This window comes from Spermophilus citellus, assembly GCF_964194105.1.
Source record: "Spermophilus citellus genome assembly, chromosome: 12".
Taxonomy (NCBI): Eukaryota; Metazoa; Chordata; class Mammalia; order Rodentia; family Sciuridae; genus Spermophilus; species Spermophilus citellus.
This window is the reverse complement of record NC_138198.1, coordinates 111,320,601-111,339,204: the sequence shown is the minus strand read 5'-3', so window position 1 is coordinate 111,339,204 and position 18,604 is coordinate 111,320,601. Positions and strand designations below refer to the sequence as shown.

Sequence of the window (18,604 nt, the reverse complement as noted above, 5' to 3'; positions counted from 1 at the left end):
TGTCTATGCTGTCTACAGAGTGTGGAGGTCAGCAGCAAGACTGCATGCACACAGGGGTGACCCACTTCAGGGATCCAGAATTCCAAGTACCCATCAAGTGTTCAGTTGACTTTTTTTTTTTTTTTTTTTTTTTTGCTTCAAACCAAAGAAGCTCCTTATAAGTAACTGCAGGATTTCACTATAATCTCTGTGCCACATGGGTTTGGTTCACTGGGGATAGATTAACTTTAGTTCCATAAAACCTACTTTCTAGCCTGCCACCTGGAGCAGGGAAGAGATGAAACGGGTTCTGCTAACCTCCCTCCATAGTCCCCGGGTCTTACGCTACATCCGTTGACGGTTTCCGCTGTCGGAAAATGATGCTGAGAATTGGTGGCCCGGTGGGGTGGAGACACAGGAGAGAGAAATGAAACAGTTTTAGTAGATGGAATTTGTGAGTTAGAAAAAGAAAGATGAACCCAATTCAGCTTACACCCATTTGCATCTCAAATCATATCACAGGATCATTCATTATAACCATTTTGGTGGACAGTCCAGAGGACTTTGAATGTAGCTGATCACATGACAGATAAGCACTGCCAACCTCAGAATCATTTAGATTATATCTAAATCCTCTTGAAAATTATTTTGTTATCTGGAGAATAAGCATTATTAAGCAAACTTCCAAGAGTTGCACAAGAAGGAATTACATTAAATTCCAGACAAAGCATGTGGCTGTGATATTGTTAGAAAAAAAAAATCATTAGGTGTTCTCATGACATTTATGAAATCTCTAAATGAACGTTTTAAGAATCTAATCAAAATCCAAGCAAAGTAACTGAATCATGATCTGACTTCAGTGAAAATTCCTTTAAATAAAGCTTATTCACATGGACAATTTTTAAAAAATGTCAATAATCTTTTAAACTGAGGAATACAGAAGTTATGGTTGAAGAAGGGTTTCCCAGTGTGAGGACTTTGTCTCCCATGAGTTGGGTCAGGTCTTGCTTTCTGGCAGTTTTCCTGTCTCTGATGGTGTTCCTCACAGTATCCACCTACTGCTGCCATATGAGCCTCTGAGTTCCGTTTATGAGCCAACAGAAAACTTTGCACAACCACATTCTGCCTTCTGAAAAGATGCACTTCTGGACTGAATGGTATTTTGTACACGTGAGAAAATAAGTTTGCTTTCCTCTAATATGACAGAGATCTGGCAAGGTAATTGAAACTGAAATCTAGTACTCTACAATGTATAATTGATATTTCAGGGGGAGATTACAGTTCAGCACCCAAACTGTTTGCTGTGTCAATAGGTTCTAATTATAGTGAAAGCCCATTGACTTTTCTCTCTTACTTTACAAGAGTAAAGTAAAAGGCATCAGGACATTTTTCTTTGTCTCATTTTCCCTGATCTTTTTCTTCTTTCAGAAAAAAAACATCTAATGCGAAGAGGGAAATTTTGAACCCATGCCATGAATTACAAGCTTTAATTTTTGATATGTCAAAATGTTTCTAAGAGCATAGTATGGTTTTGCGTCATTATCACCTGGATCTAGAAATGAGCGACAAGTTACCTCCAGTTCCTGTCCTACACTCTTAGAAGGATTATGGTAGAATGGAAGTAACTGGGGTCTGAAAGCCTGTTTTGAAGCACTTATCTCTGGAGATAACATTAACTAGGATTGAATAACTGCCAAATGAAATTTAATACATTTTCCCATCCATGAAATAGGCCTCTTAAATACAACAGAATAATTACTTTCACAATACTCCCTGGAAACAAAGAGAGCAAAAGCATTGAATGTCTTTTTTGTTTGTGGCATTTGTTGTTAGCTTGAGGATAAGGACAGGATATTTACCAAGATGCTGTAGGCAACCCCGCATCCCTTGTATAAAAGCAGCCTGGCCAACAGCCACCTAATTTGAAGCTGCATGTCTTTTAAATCTATTTATGTTGGAGGACTTGTGGCAAATATTAAATTTTGTAATTTAGTTAGACAGTTTGGCCTTGGCCTGAGTTGGTGAACTTTAAATTTTTTCCTATGATAAAGAAAACTAAAATGATCTTCAGATCTGGATACTCATATGCACATATATGCCTGTAATGTCTTTGTTATAGGTATGTGTGTGTGCACATACACGTACGCACATTGGTTTAAAACAAAATCTCCAGAAAGTAAACCCCTTGGACCCTGAACTCTGCTTCCCTCCCCTGTGTATGTTTCTATGCCCATTCAAATTGTTCAATGTTAAAAGTTTCCTGAGTTCAAGATCTATTTTAGTTCTCCAACTGGACATTGGCTAAGTCACTCAGCCATTCTCCACCTTAGCACATTTTTTTTTTTTTTATGAAATTGAATTTTACCTAACTTATTTCCAAGTTCCTCCAAACCCTGAAAGTCTATATTCTGGGAATTTAAAGAACTTCTAGTAAATCAGTCTTTTCCCCAGAAAGTATGATCATTTAAAATTATGATGCTTAATTATTCCCAATGATAAATTCACAGGGGATAATTGAAATGGATGGGCCAGAATTGGAATCTATCTTGACCTAAGATACAGGGTAACTTAGATATCTGTACATACAGGTACCAGTCATGACTTACCAGGTATTCAGACAATCAGGCCAAGCCATGTTTGGGACATGTGATTCTATCTGCTCATTCTTTTGTAACTCATTGGATCACAAAACACCGGATCCTAGGGTGGCCTATTCATAGTGTAGCCTATGTCTGCTTCAAAGTGATGTACTGGCCCTTGGATGGTCTTGGCATTCAGAACCTGGAAATAGTAAGAAGAGAGAGAGGGAGTTAGAACCCCCAAAGAAATGTACCAAGAGACACCATGAAAGAGGAAACCAGGCTGTAGTCAGAGTGACAAGCATCGAGTAGATTAGATAATGTTTTCTGAATTAATAAATGTATTCTGATCAACTGATTAGTAATTATCTAATAATTATTAAATTTTACCTGGATCTTTTAGCATAATTATATCTAAAACTACATTCTAAGCGACTATGACAATGTTCTTAAAGATTGAAAAAAATGCAATCAGTATTATTTAACTGCTTTTATAAGCTGGCTTTAATTTTATTGTTATCTAAATGTTTATCAAAATAGAACTTTAATGAAGTATGAATTTTCTAAACATAGGTACCATATGTCATTCTTTGAATCAACTTGTAGTTTGAAAGAATCTGCTTTTTCCTAATACATTATTACCTATTTGTTATAGGAGAGGCGGACACATCCCTGACCCCTGTATTTATTAATGGTGGTATTGGGTCCTCCATCTTATTGCTGAGCTGTTCTAGTGGTAAATTTGTGTTATCATCCACTGTCTTTCTTACTTGGCTCTCCTGTGAACAGAAACAACATTTCTGAAGTAAATAGGGTTGGAATGTGCTGTCTGGGGCCAAGGAAGCAAGCAGTGGAATTGATCCTGGAGAATCAGACTCATTACCACATGGATCTGAACCTGTCAGTCATCATCCATGTATCCTGAAATACACAGCAAAGCCTTAAATATTAACAACTTTACCTACTACTTCTTTCATGGAAATTGACCGATAGTATTTGAAATGACCTAGTGACCCGTAGAAAATAGAGTGAGGTAATACATATACCTAAAATCCAAACAAAATGGTAGTTGAAACAACTATACTTTCAATTGTATTTATCTTCTTTACAATTTCACTGTCATTGTAGAGGAGAAAGACTTAAAATCAACCAAATGTGAAAATAGACAATGAGTGCAAAGATGATCCTAAGTGAAGGTAGACTGAAGCTTGAGTGCTCAGAGCTCTTGGATTTCATGGACTCTCAATTTTATGTAATAAGCAAGTGTTTTCAGATGATATAACACTGTGTGTAACTATTATGTACTCATTGTTTTACATATACTTTTTTTGTTTTTTTGGGTACCAGAGATAGAATTTAGAACTCGACCGCTGAGCCACATCCCCAGCCCTATTTTGTTTTTTTTTTAATTTAGAGACAGGGTCTCACTGAGTTGCTTAGTGCCTTGCTTTTGCTAAGGCTGGCTTTGAACTCTCCTGCCTCAGCCTCCATAGCCTCTGGGATTACAGGCATGCTTCACTGTGATGGGCTTACATATATTATTGATACTCTTTATGATAAGCCTGGGAGACTTGCTCTCTATAACTTAGTGTTGTTTTCTTTGTTTTGCATTTGAGCAACTTAAATAATGATTACACAGCTAACAAAGAAACCGGCTTCATTTAGGATCTAGACACTTCTGCTCTCACTGTTATACCAGTTATAGCGACTTTCCTAATCACTGAGGCAAAAAATAAAAAATATAAAGGCAATTGGCTCTGGATTCTTCTCTTGTAAGAACCATTCTGAATGTGATACAGAGGGAGAAATTTTTCAAGATTAATACCTTAATATGATTTAAATAAAAATAAAACATTAGCCTTAAATGATATCACAGATGACCACAAATGCTTGATAGTGTTTATAGAATGCTTATGAAACATAAAAAGCAAGCTGCTCTGCTAAGCTTAAATCAGTGGTCATCCTCAGTGATTCCAACACCATCCTTTGTGGAAATTCAAAAAATTAGATTCATTGGAAACAGCAACAAATATGAATTGGCTCTAAGATAATTAGATAGGTTCACATTGATTTTTAGATTTTAGCTGTCATTTGATCAAGGCCTGTCAAATCGATGCTTCCACGTTGAGATCCTAGATCCAAAGTATAACCACTGATTGAATCTGTCTTTTGTATGCACAAATATAAGTATGGCAAATCAAAACCTGGATGTAAAATGATTCTTCTTCCTACCTGGGGAAAGAATGTCGTATAGAAAGAGCGAACAAGGCGTGGTTGAAGGAATGGGGTAGACCAGCCTGCCTGTAAGAGAGTGGACCCCAGTCTCAGAGGAAAGCCGGGATGGTGTGGCAACAGTTGAGTGTATGGGACGGGCTTGCACTTGTAGCACAGCTGGAACTCTGGGCCAGCGGGAGAGATCCACCAAGAGGCCAGTTTGTGGTTAAACATGGAATGAGCTCAGGGTCTCAATGCATAGAACAGCCACACAGGGGCTGACCTACCCCGATCAGCAAGTGTGTATTGCAACACAGGCACCCGGTGCCATAGAGCGGACTCCCAGCCTCTCAGCTGAAGTGCTTATATTCCCTGGTGTGGACAATGTCCTTTACTGTCCTCACTGTTTTTCAATCTGAACAATTAGTACAATTTATGTGATCCTCCTGATGCCCGCCCCCAGCAAATTATTGTCTTTTGTATTATGTAGGAGTGTGTATATTCATGTACATACTACATCCATATATTCACACACACACACACATACACATATAAAATTCTTGATACTTGGCTGCCTTTAAATAATGTGCATGTGCATCAGTCCTGTGAGTTTGTTGTTGCTTCACATTGTTACTATTTATGCATTCTTTGGAAAAACTCTTACAAAACATTTTGGTACCAAAGAGTGAAAATTCTGCTTTGTGATCTTATATATATATATATATTTTGAATTAGAAAAAGTAACCCTTGATTCAGAGCTGAATAAATTCATGCATAAATATTTTTTAGTGTTAGACCCACTGGCTGGCATAAATGCTCCCTTAACAATAGGCTAAGAAAAAAAAAAACTACATAAAAACACAAACGCAAATGTGAGCTATTTATGTTTCTCTTGGTTTACAAATGCTTAATGGTTTTGCTTTAAGGCATCTGCTATAAAGTCAGCAACTGCTGTCCCAGTGCCACAAGTTTAATGTCTCTGGACCCCATAGTAGGTAGTAGTAGTTAATAAAAAAAAAAAAACTCAGCAGTATTTTTTTTCTCTCCAAATCAAGTAATCATGCTGTACTCTATAATTTTATTCTTGGAAACACAAAGAGTGTTTACAATATGGTGTCTTTCTAGGATCAGAGTAGTGGAGGGAAAAAATGGAAAAATGTCCAAACATCCTCACATGGCAATCATGGCTTTACTGGTGTGTTTAATAAAACCTTTATTGGTACATTTTCCGGTGTGGTGGCATTGGCACAAATGGTCCCCCTTTGGATTTGGAACTCAGCAGCTGATGAAATACAGTAAACATTAATTTGGAATGGACTGCCAGTGTTGGAAAGCCAGGTGACATTTTATTATATTTGTACCGAGCAGGGGCTATGTCCCATACTGCTGTGGCTTCCGCTGTCAGAGGCTTAGCTGGCATTATGGAAAAAAAAAAATGGCAGGCCTGAGAATCTTATCCCCTGAAATGAAAGTCGAATGCCAAATTGAAATTCCTGTAGGATTTCCGATAGCAATGGGGGAATTGAGAAGCCCACAATTAAGCATATGGGCATTAAGATAATTGTCAGATCTGTTGGCGGACATGATAGAAGACAGATGGGTACGAATCCGTGCGCTCCACTGCAGCACCCTGGGAGACAATTTGACGTTTTACCTGCCTGAGCTACTCTGCCATATTTGTCACTGGATGTAAGGCACGGCATCTCACTGAGCGTTAAGTGTTTTTGCAGAGAACTCTAGGTGCATGTGCAGTCCTCCAGCGCCCTCTAGCGAAACGCGTGTGGGAGGATTGTTTTCCAGAGGCCAGCCTTCCTGCTTCAGGTCCTGGCTGCCCCTGGAAACAGCTGTGGTGCCTCCCATTCCCACTGATCACAATGGCTCCTCTCATGCTTTCAGGTGGGGGCCCATCGTGAAGATGGCGTGGCCCTGAGAGGCAGCCATTCTCTTCTGCCAAATCAGGTTCCGGTTCCACAGCTTCCTGTCCAGTCTGCAACTTCCCCTGACTTGAACCCACCCCAGGACCCTTACAGAGGTAAGTGTGCCTCGGAAGGGCACTTCTGACCTCCTGTAAACAAGACACACAGTGTTGTTTGCCCCCTGTCCTTGGTGGGCAGCCCTCAGGAAGCATTGACAGAAAACCAAGAATCAAATTTGGTACAAAAATGGTAAGTACATGGGAAAGTAGTGAGAACCTAGCCTGCTAATCGTGTTTCTTCAGTAACTGTTCTCCTCCAACATCCTCTGAAAATCCTGGTCCCATTTCAGTAGGGAATGAGACAGCAGACTGATGAGAGGAAATTATATTTTAGCTATTTCCACATTTTACCCATTCAGGTCCTCTAATGTGGTTAGTTTTGGCCTGAAAATGATGTTTTCAAATGAATAGGATGGAAGGAAATTGTTTTAGTTGTTTGAGATGGAAGGAAATATAGGTACGTTTTTAAAATGGAACATGGTTGTGGTTTTCGCTCTTGAGTCATCTAGCCATGTCATGGTGCCTCATGTGCCTGCCTTTTCATGCCCCCAGGAAGTGGTGCTACAAGGTCTGGGTCTAGGTTCTCTGTGCCACTCACTGGCCAGCTGACTATCTATCGGTCATTTCAAGAACATCTTCTCATTCCCTGCACATTTAAAATAAACACAATAACACTACCTCCGGAATCCATATAATGTCTTTCAACTGTTAACTTTTATACTCATCTGAGCGTTAATTATATATATGGGTATGGCTATTCAGTTTTATCTGAGCAGTAATAATCTGGCAGAGCTCTTGGTTTTGCTCTCTTTGCCCTAGATCTGTACTTCTCCAACTGTAACGTGAAAAGCATGAACCAGGGATCACATTCAAAGGCTGATTCTGATTTATTAATTTTGGAATTTGGCATTTCTAGTGGCTCCCAGGTGATAAGGATGGTCCTGGACCATGAACCAAATTTTGAGAAATAGGGTTCTAGAATACACAGATTGCAAGTGGAAGGAAATACTTAATAGACATTCATCGACTAAGAAATAAAATTACATTAAAGTCACATTTTAAAACATAGTGTGATGTTGGAAAGTTTAGCGATGATAAAGCTAGAATATTCTTCAGTGAGCAGAGAAATGCCTTCCATATGTACCATTTTTAATGCTGATTACTCCTTGAGGATAAGAGAAGCCTAATTTCAGAATATCATTAGGGTATCTATTGAAGTCTTGACTGCATATATTTAGCGTACTCCCTGGGAATTATATTTTAAGGACATTTTTCTATTAAATCATTGCATATGGAAAAAAACTCAATATAATAGCTGATATTTACTTGGGTTCTTAATCAGAACATTGAGGTGTGTGATTTTCATGATTATGATTTTCATTGCAATTAAGTTGATGTTTTGTAGACAGTGAAATTACCATCTACTCCAAAAGATTGCAAAATAGAATTTAACCTCAGAGCCAATGCAGGGAAAACTTATTTCCGCAGGTGCATTTCTGAAACTTCCACCAGATAGCAGGGAAAGAGTGACAGAAGGATCACAGTTCAACAGTGCGAATCGTCTGGCTGGCAGCCTCGAGGTTTGGGGGGTGAGTGTTTGTGCACCGAGGTTTTAGCAAACGTGTCACCTGGTCTCTTTTTTTTCCCTATAGGCATGCCACCAGGACTTCAGGGGCAGAGTGTCTCCTCCGGCAGCTCTGAGATCAAATCCGACGATGAGGGTGATGAGAACCTGCAAGACACAAAGTCTTCTGAGGACAAGAAATTAGACGACGACAAGAAGGATATCAAATCAATTACTAGGTCAAGATCTAGGTAACAGTATATCATACTGTCGCTTCATTTAATTCCTTTATTGGACTTTGATGAAGTGAACAGAACAGGAAGAAACTACTGAGTTTTTTCCTGGCAGGTAAATTTACAGATCAAAAGAAAATTGAAGGCCTCTTCTAGAAGTACTAAAAGTATCATTTAAGATACCTGTACTCTAGTGAAGCCTGAAATGTTTTTGCATTTATGAATTTGGACCCAATGCTGATTACACACAGTGCAAAAAAAAAAAAAGAAAAAGAAAAAAGATTTATAATGGATGCAAGTGCAAATGGTTCATTTTTAAAACTATATTCTACAAATTTGGTCAGAAATGTTCTTTCTAAAAAGTGATCATAGGCATGTTAAAAAGTCAAATAATGTGTGTGTGCAACTGTAACTGTTTTCTTAAAATAATGATTTCCCATCTTTATCCTAAACATGTTAATGTATAGAAGAGTAATTCCTCGATTGCTAATCTTTTCCCTCCCAGACTTTACAGAAAACAACTGCAGAAGAATAGCTCCAGTTGGTCTTAAGTATCTGATATCTTTCAGCTAGATCTGTCTCTTTGAACTTTAGTAATCAGATGTTTTTTTGAATGCCATGGACACCCATGTGCTTTGCCTTAATTCCTTTGGGCGGTTTTTATTTGAGAATTAAACCAATTGTACTGTGCCTGCAGCTTCCCTTTTAAAGGCTGTGGTGCTCAAGGTTAGAGCTAGTGTTCGTAATGAATTAAGAAGATGTTTCCTTTTTACATCGGCTTTATAATTACTGGGGCAAATTACATTACATGTCCTGCTGCAAGTTACAAAAATGCTCAGTGCTTCTAACTAACCCCTTTCTACCATCGCTACGGTTTCCTGATTCTTGGCCACATGGGAAGATAGCTCAGGGTGGGAATTTCACATCCTTCTCAGTCTCTCTCTTAGTCTGGTCAGTTCTTGGTAATATAACTTACACATATTAACAGATTCTTTGAAGTTTCAGAACAACATTTTAACTTGCTATTGAGAACCTTCTTGTTTTCAAAGGTCACTCTGATGACATTTACTTAGGTATGCCTCCAAGACTGTGTTGTGAAGCAATGCTTTTCAAATCTAGGCAAATCATTTGCATAACTAATTTATTTATAAGTGAATAACCAATTCTAATCAGCTGTTAGCCTGAAAAATCTTTGGAAGACAATTTCCTATTTTCAAGTCCCTTCTGTGTAAGGTATGACACATGTTTGATATATAAAAATATTACCCAAATTTTTAGCTTCAGGGCAGGCCCAGCAGAGATTTCCTTTGGGCTTATTACAGCCTGTTTGCTTAGCAGGGTGCAAGAGCGAATTAATAGTAAACTGATTTTCTTTGGCACCAGCAGGGATCATGGGTAAGAGGAGAGGGGGGATAAGCAGAGAACTGCGGAAGATTAGGAAGTGGACAAAGAAGCCCTTTTCTGGTTGGTTCCATTGAGTTGTGTGTCAGCCAGTACACACCTGTGGCCAGTGTTGCCACATGGGAAGGAATTTCAGCTGTGGGAGGGCAGTATGGTCTGAGCCTCTTTCTTTAGTGTCTTCATCTTTCTTCACTAACTTTTTCTTCTGTGTGTAAGTGTTCTTGGCTTCTATACATCATTATGCACTGTATGTCCTTGGATCCTAAGAATACCACTTTTAATTTTTGATTGATTCGAGCTTCTCCAGTGTACTTGGTCCTTTTTGCAATTTGGAAGTTACCCAAGGATTTTCCAAAAATGGAAGATCAGAGCCATATTTTTTAAGCCAGCATTCATTAAATGTAGGTCAAATTGACTCAATAACTATCCACATGTCTCCCAGTTCTGAAATGCTTTGTGCAGTGAACATTTCCGACGTGGAATTTCGAGGTAGCTGCCAATCTCCTGTCCATTAGCTGAATGCCGGAACCTCTAGGCTAACGGCTGGATAGGTCGTCACCTCCATAGTATTTCTTACAACGGGGAGTCATTGCTTTTTAGTGGCATTTACTCTATTTTTGATGTCTTTCATACCCCCCAAAAAAGTTCTTGCTCATGGTCATTCACAGTGGTCATCCAGAGTTGTTTGTTTTGTTCTTGAGACAGGACGTCTCCCACACCTGCCTTTGAAAGTCCTTTGAAATGTTGGAAACTCTCCTGCCATGAAAGCTTCCGCAGATGCTCTGCCTTCCAGATGACTCATCGTCCTCTTTGCCTTCTGCTAAATGTCTAATTGGTCACTAAGATACCCAGAAACGGTCAGAACTGATCTTATCTGTGCAGTCCACACTAGGCCCAGCCATACCTTCATTATGAATCATCAGGGTATTTTGGTTCTTAGTGAGATTCCTGTTTGCCTTCATTTTTTGACTCACCATGAGGTCATGTCAATTTATAAGGGGTAGATGTTTGGATTTTGTATTGTTTTACATAGCTGATGTCGATTCAGATTTCCCCAACTTATTTTGGGGAATCAGAAACATCCATAATATTAAAGACCATGGAAGTCATGTTTTGTTCTGGTTTTTTATTTTGTTTTGTTTTGTTTTTTTCCTTTTCAACTTCTCATTTACTGTGTGGAGAAAATGAGAGACACAGGTAGGGCTCATGGATTTCCAAGCCTTCAAAGCTGGGATTGGCAACCTCTGGGCGTGGTCCCATTGTCTTGACTCTTATTGCAGTGATGTCTTCAACGGAGGACTTTCTTCTTGGTCCTGTTAACTTGCCAGTCTTATATTTTCTTTGACCTATCAAAATCTATTTTTCAGTCACATATTTCCTTAGGTTTCAGATGTCACAGTGTGAAAGTTCTTCAAAAAAAGATGGCATGTGAGCAATTTTTCTGAAGTGTGGTCACGGAGAACAGGCCAAGCACAGTGGGTAGAGACCTGCTTGGCAGAGTGTGACTTACCCACAAAAACTTCATTTCCCCACATCATGCTCTCCTGTTTGATTGGGGTTCCAGGTGTGGGTAAATATCTTCAATATGGACCAGTGCCAAGGTCAAGTGGATGTAAAACTGACAAGGACGCAGATGGAGATGGGGAGGTTTCCTGACAACTCTGGAAGAAAACAAAGTAATTTAGACACCTTCCTTTCCCCCACACCGTTAGAAAATGTCGCCTCCTTTTTGACCCACAGCAATAATGACGATGAGGACCTGACTCCAGAGCAGAAGGCAGAACGTGAGAAGGAGCGGAGAATGGCCAACAACGCCCGGGAGCGCCTGCGGGTCCGAGACATCAATGAGGCTTTTAAGGAGCTTGGCCGCATGGTGCAGCTCCACCTCAAGAGTGACAAGCCTCAGACCAAGCTCCTGATCCTCCACCAGGCCGTGGCTGTCATCCTCAGCCTGGAGCAGCAAGTCCGAGGTCAGTGCAGGCAGCAGTGCGGTGGGATGGACTTGAGCCACAGCGCTCGACTTTTAAGAACCTTCAGAGGAACTGCCCAGTGCAGGCTAAGACCTCTGGGCAGCAGCATTGCTTACTCAGATTGTGGAGATTACAGAGCTCTCTCATAACCTTCCATTTGTACTGTCAGTAATTGGAGCTGAGTTGACTTTATTTATTTATCGATTTGGGGGTGGGGGGCAAGGTACCAGGGATTGAACTCAGGGACACTCGACCACTGAGCCACACCCCCAGCCCTATTTTGTATATTACTTAGAGACAAGGTCTCATTGAGTTGCTTAGCACCTTGCTTTTGCTGAGGCTGGGCTTGAACTCAAGATCCTCCTATCTCAGCCTCCCGAGCCGCTGGGATTACAGGTGTGTGTCACCGCACCTGGCTAGTTAACTGTCTTTCCCAACTCCTTTCCTCCTATAACGTTGCTGTACAAATCCTCAATATAATTCAGGTTTTACTAGTGAACAACCAAAGGAATCATTGTATGCCTATTTCCTAACTGCTTCTTTCCTTCTGTCACATAAAAACTGAACCAAAGGGTCAAACACACAGAGGATGTATCACTGCCCTCCGTGAGAAGCCTTGACGTTGACTAAATGGCCTGTGCTCTCATTCTCCACAGAAAGGAATCTGAATCCGAAAGCAGCATGTCTGAAAAGAAGGGAGGAAGAGAAGGTGTCCTCAGAGCCTCCCCCACTCTCCTTGGCTGGCCCGCACCCCGGAATGGGAGATGCATCCAATCACCTGGGACAGATGTGAAAGGGCAAGTTCGTTTTCAGATATTTCTGCAGTATTCACTCATAACTCTTGCACAAATTTTTACCCAAATTTATCCAAACTCTTAGCCAAATTTACCCCAAGTCAACCTTTCCCATATTTTGCTTTCTTGGTAAATGAGGGGGTTTTTTGATGGTTGTTTTTTATTTTTTTTTAATCACTTTCTCTTTAATAAGTGTATTAATGAACTCTCCTCTCTTTTTCCTTTCTCAGGTCCAAGTTGCCACATTGCTTCATTAAAACAAGAGACCACTTCCTTAACAGCTGTATTATCTTAAACCCACATAAACACTTCTCCTTAACCCCCTTTTTTGTAATATAAGACAAGTCTGAGTAGTTACGAATCACAGACGCAAGAGGTTTCAGCATTCCCAATTATCAGAAAACAGAAAAACAAACAAAAAAAAAAAAAAAGAAAGAAAAAAGTGCAACTTGAGGGACGACTTCTTTAACATATCATTCAGAATGTGCAAAGCAGTATGTACAGGCTGAGACGCAGCCCAGAGACTGAATGGCAATCTTTCCACACTGTGGAACAATGCATTTGTGCCTAAACTTCTTTTGGAAAAAAAAAAATATAATTAATTTGTAAGTCTGAAAAAAATATTTAATTTAAAAAAATTGTAAACTTGCAATAATGAAAAAGTGTACTTCTGAAGAAAAACTACATGAACGTTTTTGTTGGTATTCAAGTCAGCTAGTGTTTATTATTACTGGATATTGAATAGGGGGAGCTCGGCTGCCCTAGTCACAAAACCAGCAAACGTCCTGATGACAAGAAGTGATGACATTAGCCATTCCTTAGGGTAGGAGGAACAGATGGATCTTATAGACCTATGACAAATATATATATAAATATATATATAAATATATATTAAAAATTTAGTGACTATGGTAAGCTTTTGTTCATTTGTTTCAGACTTTTTTTCTCCTGTAAAAAAATAGTACTGATTAACTTTTTTAAAAGAAAGATTTTACTGTAAATATGGATTTTTTTGGGGGCGGGGGGGTCTTATTTCTGTCCCTTTCCCCGGTTTGTTACCATAACCTGTAGTGCCAACTCTGCTTCTGGAGGGGCAGTGCAGGAGGAAATGCTGACCCTGATGTTGCTTCTCATTCATAAATAAGTAGAAAGTCGTTTCTCCAGTCTTTTGGGAACACAGGACTTAAAGTCACATCATGTGTAGATATTACAAGCAGCATTACCAAGACATGGCAAAACTGTTGTCTGACTTGTAATGTTGCATTTGTGACCCTATTCTGGGATTTTCAGAGGTACAAGGTTAGAATGCTACAATGTTACCACTGTGCCTTCCAATGTTTATATCATCGGAAACATAACATAATCAAAGTGGCTGTGATTTAACAAAACGATTAAAGTGTTACCTACCTGTGTAGCCAGAGTAGTGTGCAGTGAGGCGTTTCTGAATACATGGTCAGATTTTTGGAAAAAAAAAAACACAAAAAAAACAAAAACAAAAAAAAAAATGAAGTTCAAAAACCGTCAAATGAGAAAATTGCAAGTAGTGTGACAGAGCTGATTGATTTTGTTGCTTTCTTGATTTTTTTTCAAAATGGGTTTACTAAAAAGTAGATGACTTAACTAACCTGCCTCCTCCTTCGTCTGAAAATGCCAATATTCAGTCATCCTGCAGCATTATAATAAGCCTTATAAGTCCTAAAGCATTAAGTTGCACTTTTTTGAGGAGGGGTAGTGCAGTATTTCTCTGGCCAGTATGAATGAAGTTTATACTTAACCATATTTGATAGAAACGTAGACCAAGCTATGGCACAGCAACTCATCAGATAGCTAGCTTTGACGTCTGGGCACAATTGAACCAATTTCCATCGTAAATCTTTCTAATGATTGACTTTGGTGTATAGTGCAGTAAACAAATAGTGCTCCTAGTTAAGTATTTGTCAGCATCCTTTCGTGTCTAACTCGTTTCTATTTTTACAGCCACACAATCTTGGCATGTATTAAGAAAAAAAAAATCCCTGTTCAAGTAGTTTTTCCACCTATCAGCACTGAGTAAATGCCATAAATCCATCGAAATGGTCTAAATGTTCCATCTGTTCTCCTGTTTTGCCAGTTATATAGTAATGAAATACATTTGTAAATTTTATGCAACAAATGGCAAACGTATCCTTATTTTGAAATTGTGTATGTAAAAGTTATATTTTTACATGTAGACTCTTGTTATTATGTGTTTTAATACATTGTATCAGTTTTTGTTTTTCTAAACTGTGTGGTTTAAAAAAAAGTCTCATTTAAATGATATAGTGAGCTACAAGAATCTGAATTTTATGTTCATTTCTGAAAATGTAAGAACAAATAAGATAGTTACCACGTGGTCATCTTTATAAACCCATAAACATTTTGATTAGCTGTGTGTGTGTGTTGAAAACTGTAAATATGTTCAGTAGCGATAAAACTAAAATACTTTGATTTGTTGATAAGTTCCTACAATGTGGAGGTGGATTAAAACCTTAGGAGAATAGCAGAAATCAGACTTCATGAAAAGTTTTTCTGGGGCTTTCCTGAGAATTGTTCTAACAAAGGAGCTCAAAAAAGGGTATGGAAGACAATAATGTATACTCTCCCCTCCTCCTGGAATAATGGAAACCATGTGAACTTGTTCCCTCAGTATGTTATTGTTCCCTCAGTATGTTAAAGATTTCCTTTTAGTGGTCCATTCTGCACTCATTTTGTATAGTCTCAAGGCGGGTATCCCTAGGAACAATATTATATAGGAAGCAGGTATACTCTGATCACATTCAGGATAAGTGTACAGAAAGGAATACAGTGTTTACTCTTTAGGGAACTGGAAGCTCCCTGCATTGATGTACATGTTCAGAGGGCACTTTTGATACATGTTATCAGAAAGATGCTTCATAGAGCTGAATTAAAGTTTTTCAGATCTGTAAACAAAGCAAAACATTAAATTGTAGTCATTTGGTTATTTTTTAAATTGGTGCTTTATATTTTGTTCTCAGTCAAACCAAGGAAAAGCTGCAATTTCTTGTTCACCAGCTTTGATGTATTCATTACTCCGTAATGTAATACCTCTATTGTGGAATTCCCTTTGGGCAGAAGTGAAAAACTTCCTAACGGCCACCAGAAGCTGCTCGCTGCTCTTTGCTTGGTGGAGAAACATGATCTGCACCTCTCCATAGTAATTGGGTGGTATCCCGTTTTTAAAAAAAAAAAAAAAGAAAGAAAGAAGAAGAAGAAGAAAGGGAACGTGGCCTTTTTAGTGTGTTTTTTTGTTTGTTTGTTTTTTGTTTTTTCATTGTTTTGTAATTTTCAAACCCAGGTAAGATATTGGTATCCTGCACTGGATTTTTGAATAAAATTTAGCAGAAGACAGTTAGGATTAAAGAATATACAAAAAAAAAAGTCTATAAGGTCCATACTGCACCAGGCATGCATATATATTTTATACATATATATGAATGATGCTTAGACTGGGGATCGGTTTAAGAAACTTGGACTTTGAAAGCAACTTGGAACAGTTGATCCACCTCCACATTCGAGTGATTTATAATATGCAGAATAGGGATCTGTTCATCTAGAAATCCTTACCATTTGTCTTCGTGTAGCTGCAAGGAACACTAATGTGTATACAACAGTCCACCAGTGGTGCAACTGGTTCTCATTCAGTCTTCCGATTCCTTTAATTTTGTTGTTGTTTTTTGATTGGATTTTTTTCTTATCTCTTGAATTTTTTTTTTATTCGTGATCTTTATTTTGATGAGGGGTTGGGGAGTGGGGAGGGAATCGAATCGAGACTTGGGGTTATGAGGATTTTCGTCTTTGCATCCAACAGGCAAATATGATGTGTCCAAAAGTGAACTTGAGTCAGGAATGAAACAATTTCAGCATAAACAAGCACAAAAATTTAGTCTGCTGGCTGACTGGAAGCAAAAGAGTCAAGATGGAATTTGATGAATTCCAACACAATGGGGCACCAGGGCCTTTAGGCCTCTTTATTTTGCTTTAGTTTTATTTGTTTTCTTTAGAGACATGCTCCTTCTCACGGGACTTGAAGTGGACTCATCTTTGTGCAGTGCTGGTTTTTGCCATACTCATTTCAAGTATTATAGACATATGTAATGGTGAAAATATATGAACTGTGGCCTTTTTCATTCTTGTTACTTGTGATGCAATTAAGTGAAGATAAGAAAAAAAAAAAGCAGAGATTTACCATGTATCAGTGCCTGGCTTTTTGTTATAAAGCTTTGTTTGTCTAGTGCTCTTTTTGCTATAAAATAGACTGTAGTACACCCTAGTAGGAAAAAAAAACCCTAAATTTAAAAATAAAAAATATATTTGGCTTATTTTTCGCAGGAGCAATCCTTTTATACCATGAATATTACAAAAAAAAAATTTGTCAGATTCTGAATATTTCTTCTTTGTAGATTTTTGGAATCATTATGAGTAAAAGTTTGTTACTTTATTTTACTATTTAAAAGATGTTATTTTACCATGTGTTACCAAGATGAAACTGTATGGTAGCTTTTTTTCGTTTGTTTTTTTTAATTTTTTTTTTTGTTTTTTTGTTTTTGTTTTTGTTTCTGTTTTTGTTTTAGTTGTAGGTCGCAGTGGGGAAATTTTTTTGCGACTATACACATAGCTGCAGCATTAAAAACTAAAAAAAAAAAATTATTAAAAAAAGAAAAAAAGGGAAAACGTTTAAAAAAAAAGATAAAACAGTTACACCTTGTTTTCAATGTGTGGCTGAGTGCCTCGATTTTTTCATGTTTTTGGTGTATTTCTGATTTGTAGAAGTGTCCAAACAGGTTGTGTGCTGGAGTTCCTTCAAGACAAAAACAACCCAGCTTGGTCTAGGCCATTACCTGTTTTCCCATCTGTAGTTATTCGATGAAGTCATGTACATGACCGTTCTGTAGCAATAAATGTGCCATTTTTATAAACTGTTTCTGACACTTGCTTCATTTCATTTTGCATTGTCCTATGATGCTGTCCTGGAAGACTGCATCTCGATTTCATTTTCCACGTGTTGGAGGTATTGACAGCTTAACAAACAAAACATACAAAGAAAAAATCACAAAAACAAATTGAAAAGCAAAGTACATGGTTGATCAAGGATGAGATGCCCTTAATGAAATGGAACGGGATGCATGCAAAACAAAAAGAAAAGTGTCTAGAGGATTCACTAATTGAAGGAGTGTAATTCATGTGTGTGTAACACTGAAACTATGCATTTGAAGAGCTCTGAACTGCGCCACTGTTTGGGGTTGTGCTGTAGGTTGCTAACTCATGTCAGCCTTAACCTTTCGGATCACTTGGTCGGCTGTTTGGCAGAACATTCTCGGCTAGATCTTTTCAGTCAAAAAAAAAAAAAAATCTAAGAAGATTTATTTTGTATCACTTTGTTAAAAGCTGAATGTTGTTAACCACAATTAATATTCCACTGTATTTATACTCTCTCAAACTCTACCCTCCCTACCAACTTCTGGTTGACTGTTGACTATTAATCCAGATGTAAACAACCAGATTTTTTTTTTCTAACTTGTACAAATTGACGCATGTCACCTATGATGGGAGGGGAAATGTACAGATTAAAATTATTCAGTGTTATGTACTGTAAGTTAATATTTTTGTAGAATGGACATCAAATCTACTTTACAAAATTTGGAGGCTGTTTCAACATTGCACTGTAGAGATGTAAAGTAATGTACACAATGTAAAAGAATCCATGGTAGATGAGCCCTTCCTAAAGGAATATTCTCACCATGTGCGTGGAATTGGGAAATGTCTCCAATATTGCTCTTGTATTCTTTTGAATGGGATTTAGTGACTAGCTTACCTGAAGGAAAATGTTATCATGTCATTTGGTTCACTTGTGAAGTG

At 38.3% G+C, this 18,604-nt stretch overlaps 1 protein-coding gene across 16 annotated transcripts in view; it reads left to right on the top strand.

The window, feature by feature from the left end:
- The window catches only part of TCF4 (transcription factor 4), a 349,860-nt gene extending 332,195 nt beyond the window's left edge, over positions 1-17,665 (top strand). For 11 of the 16 annotated variants that reach the window (XM_081263392.1, XM_081263400.1, XM_081263399.1 and 8 more), the window contains 5 exons: positions 6,669-6,804; positions 8,400-8,562; positions 11,686-11,915; positions 12,572-12,712; positions 12,940-17,665. In XM_081263392.1, the coding sequence (XP_081119518.1) occupies positions 6,669-6,804; positions 8,400-8,562; positions 11,686-11,915; positions 12,572-12,708 (666 nt within the window). In that variant the 3' untranslated portion in view covers positions 12,709-12,712; positions 12,940-17,665. The remainder of the gene's footprint in view (positions 1-6,668; positions 6,805-8,399; positions 8,563-11,685; positions 11,916-12,571; positions 12,713-12,939) is intronic. The other 5 variants (XM_081263405.1, XM_081263404.1, XM_081263403.1 and 2 more) reach the window with 1 other exon arrangement.
- The last annotated feature ends 939 nt before the right edge of the window (positions 17,666-18,604 follow it).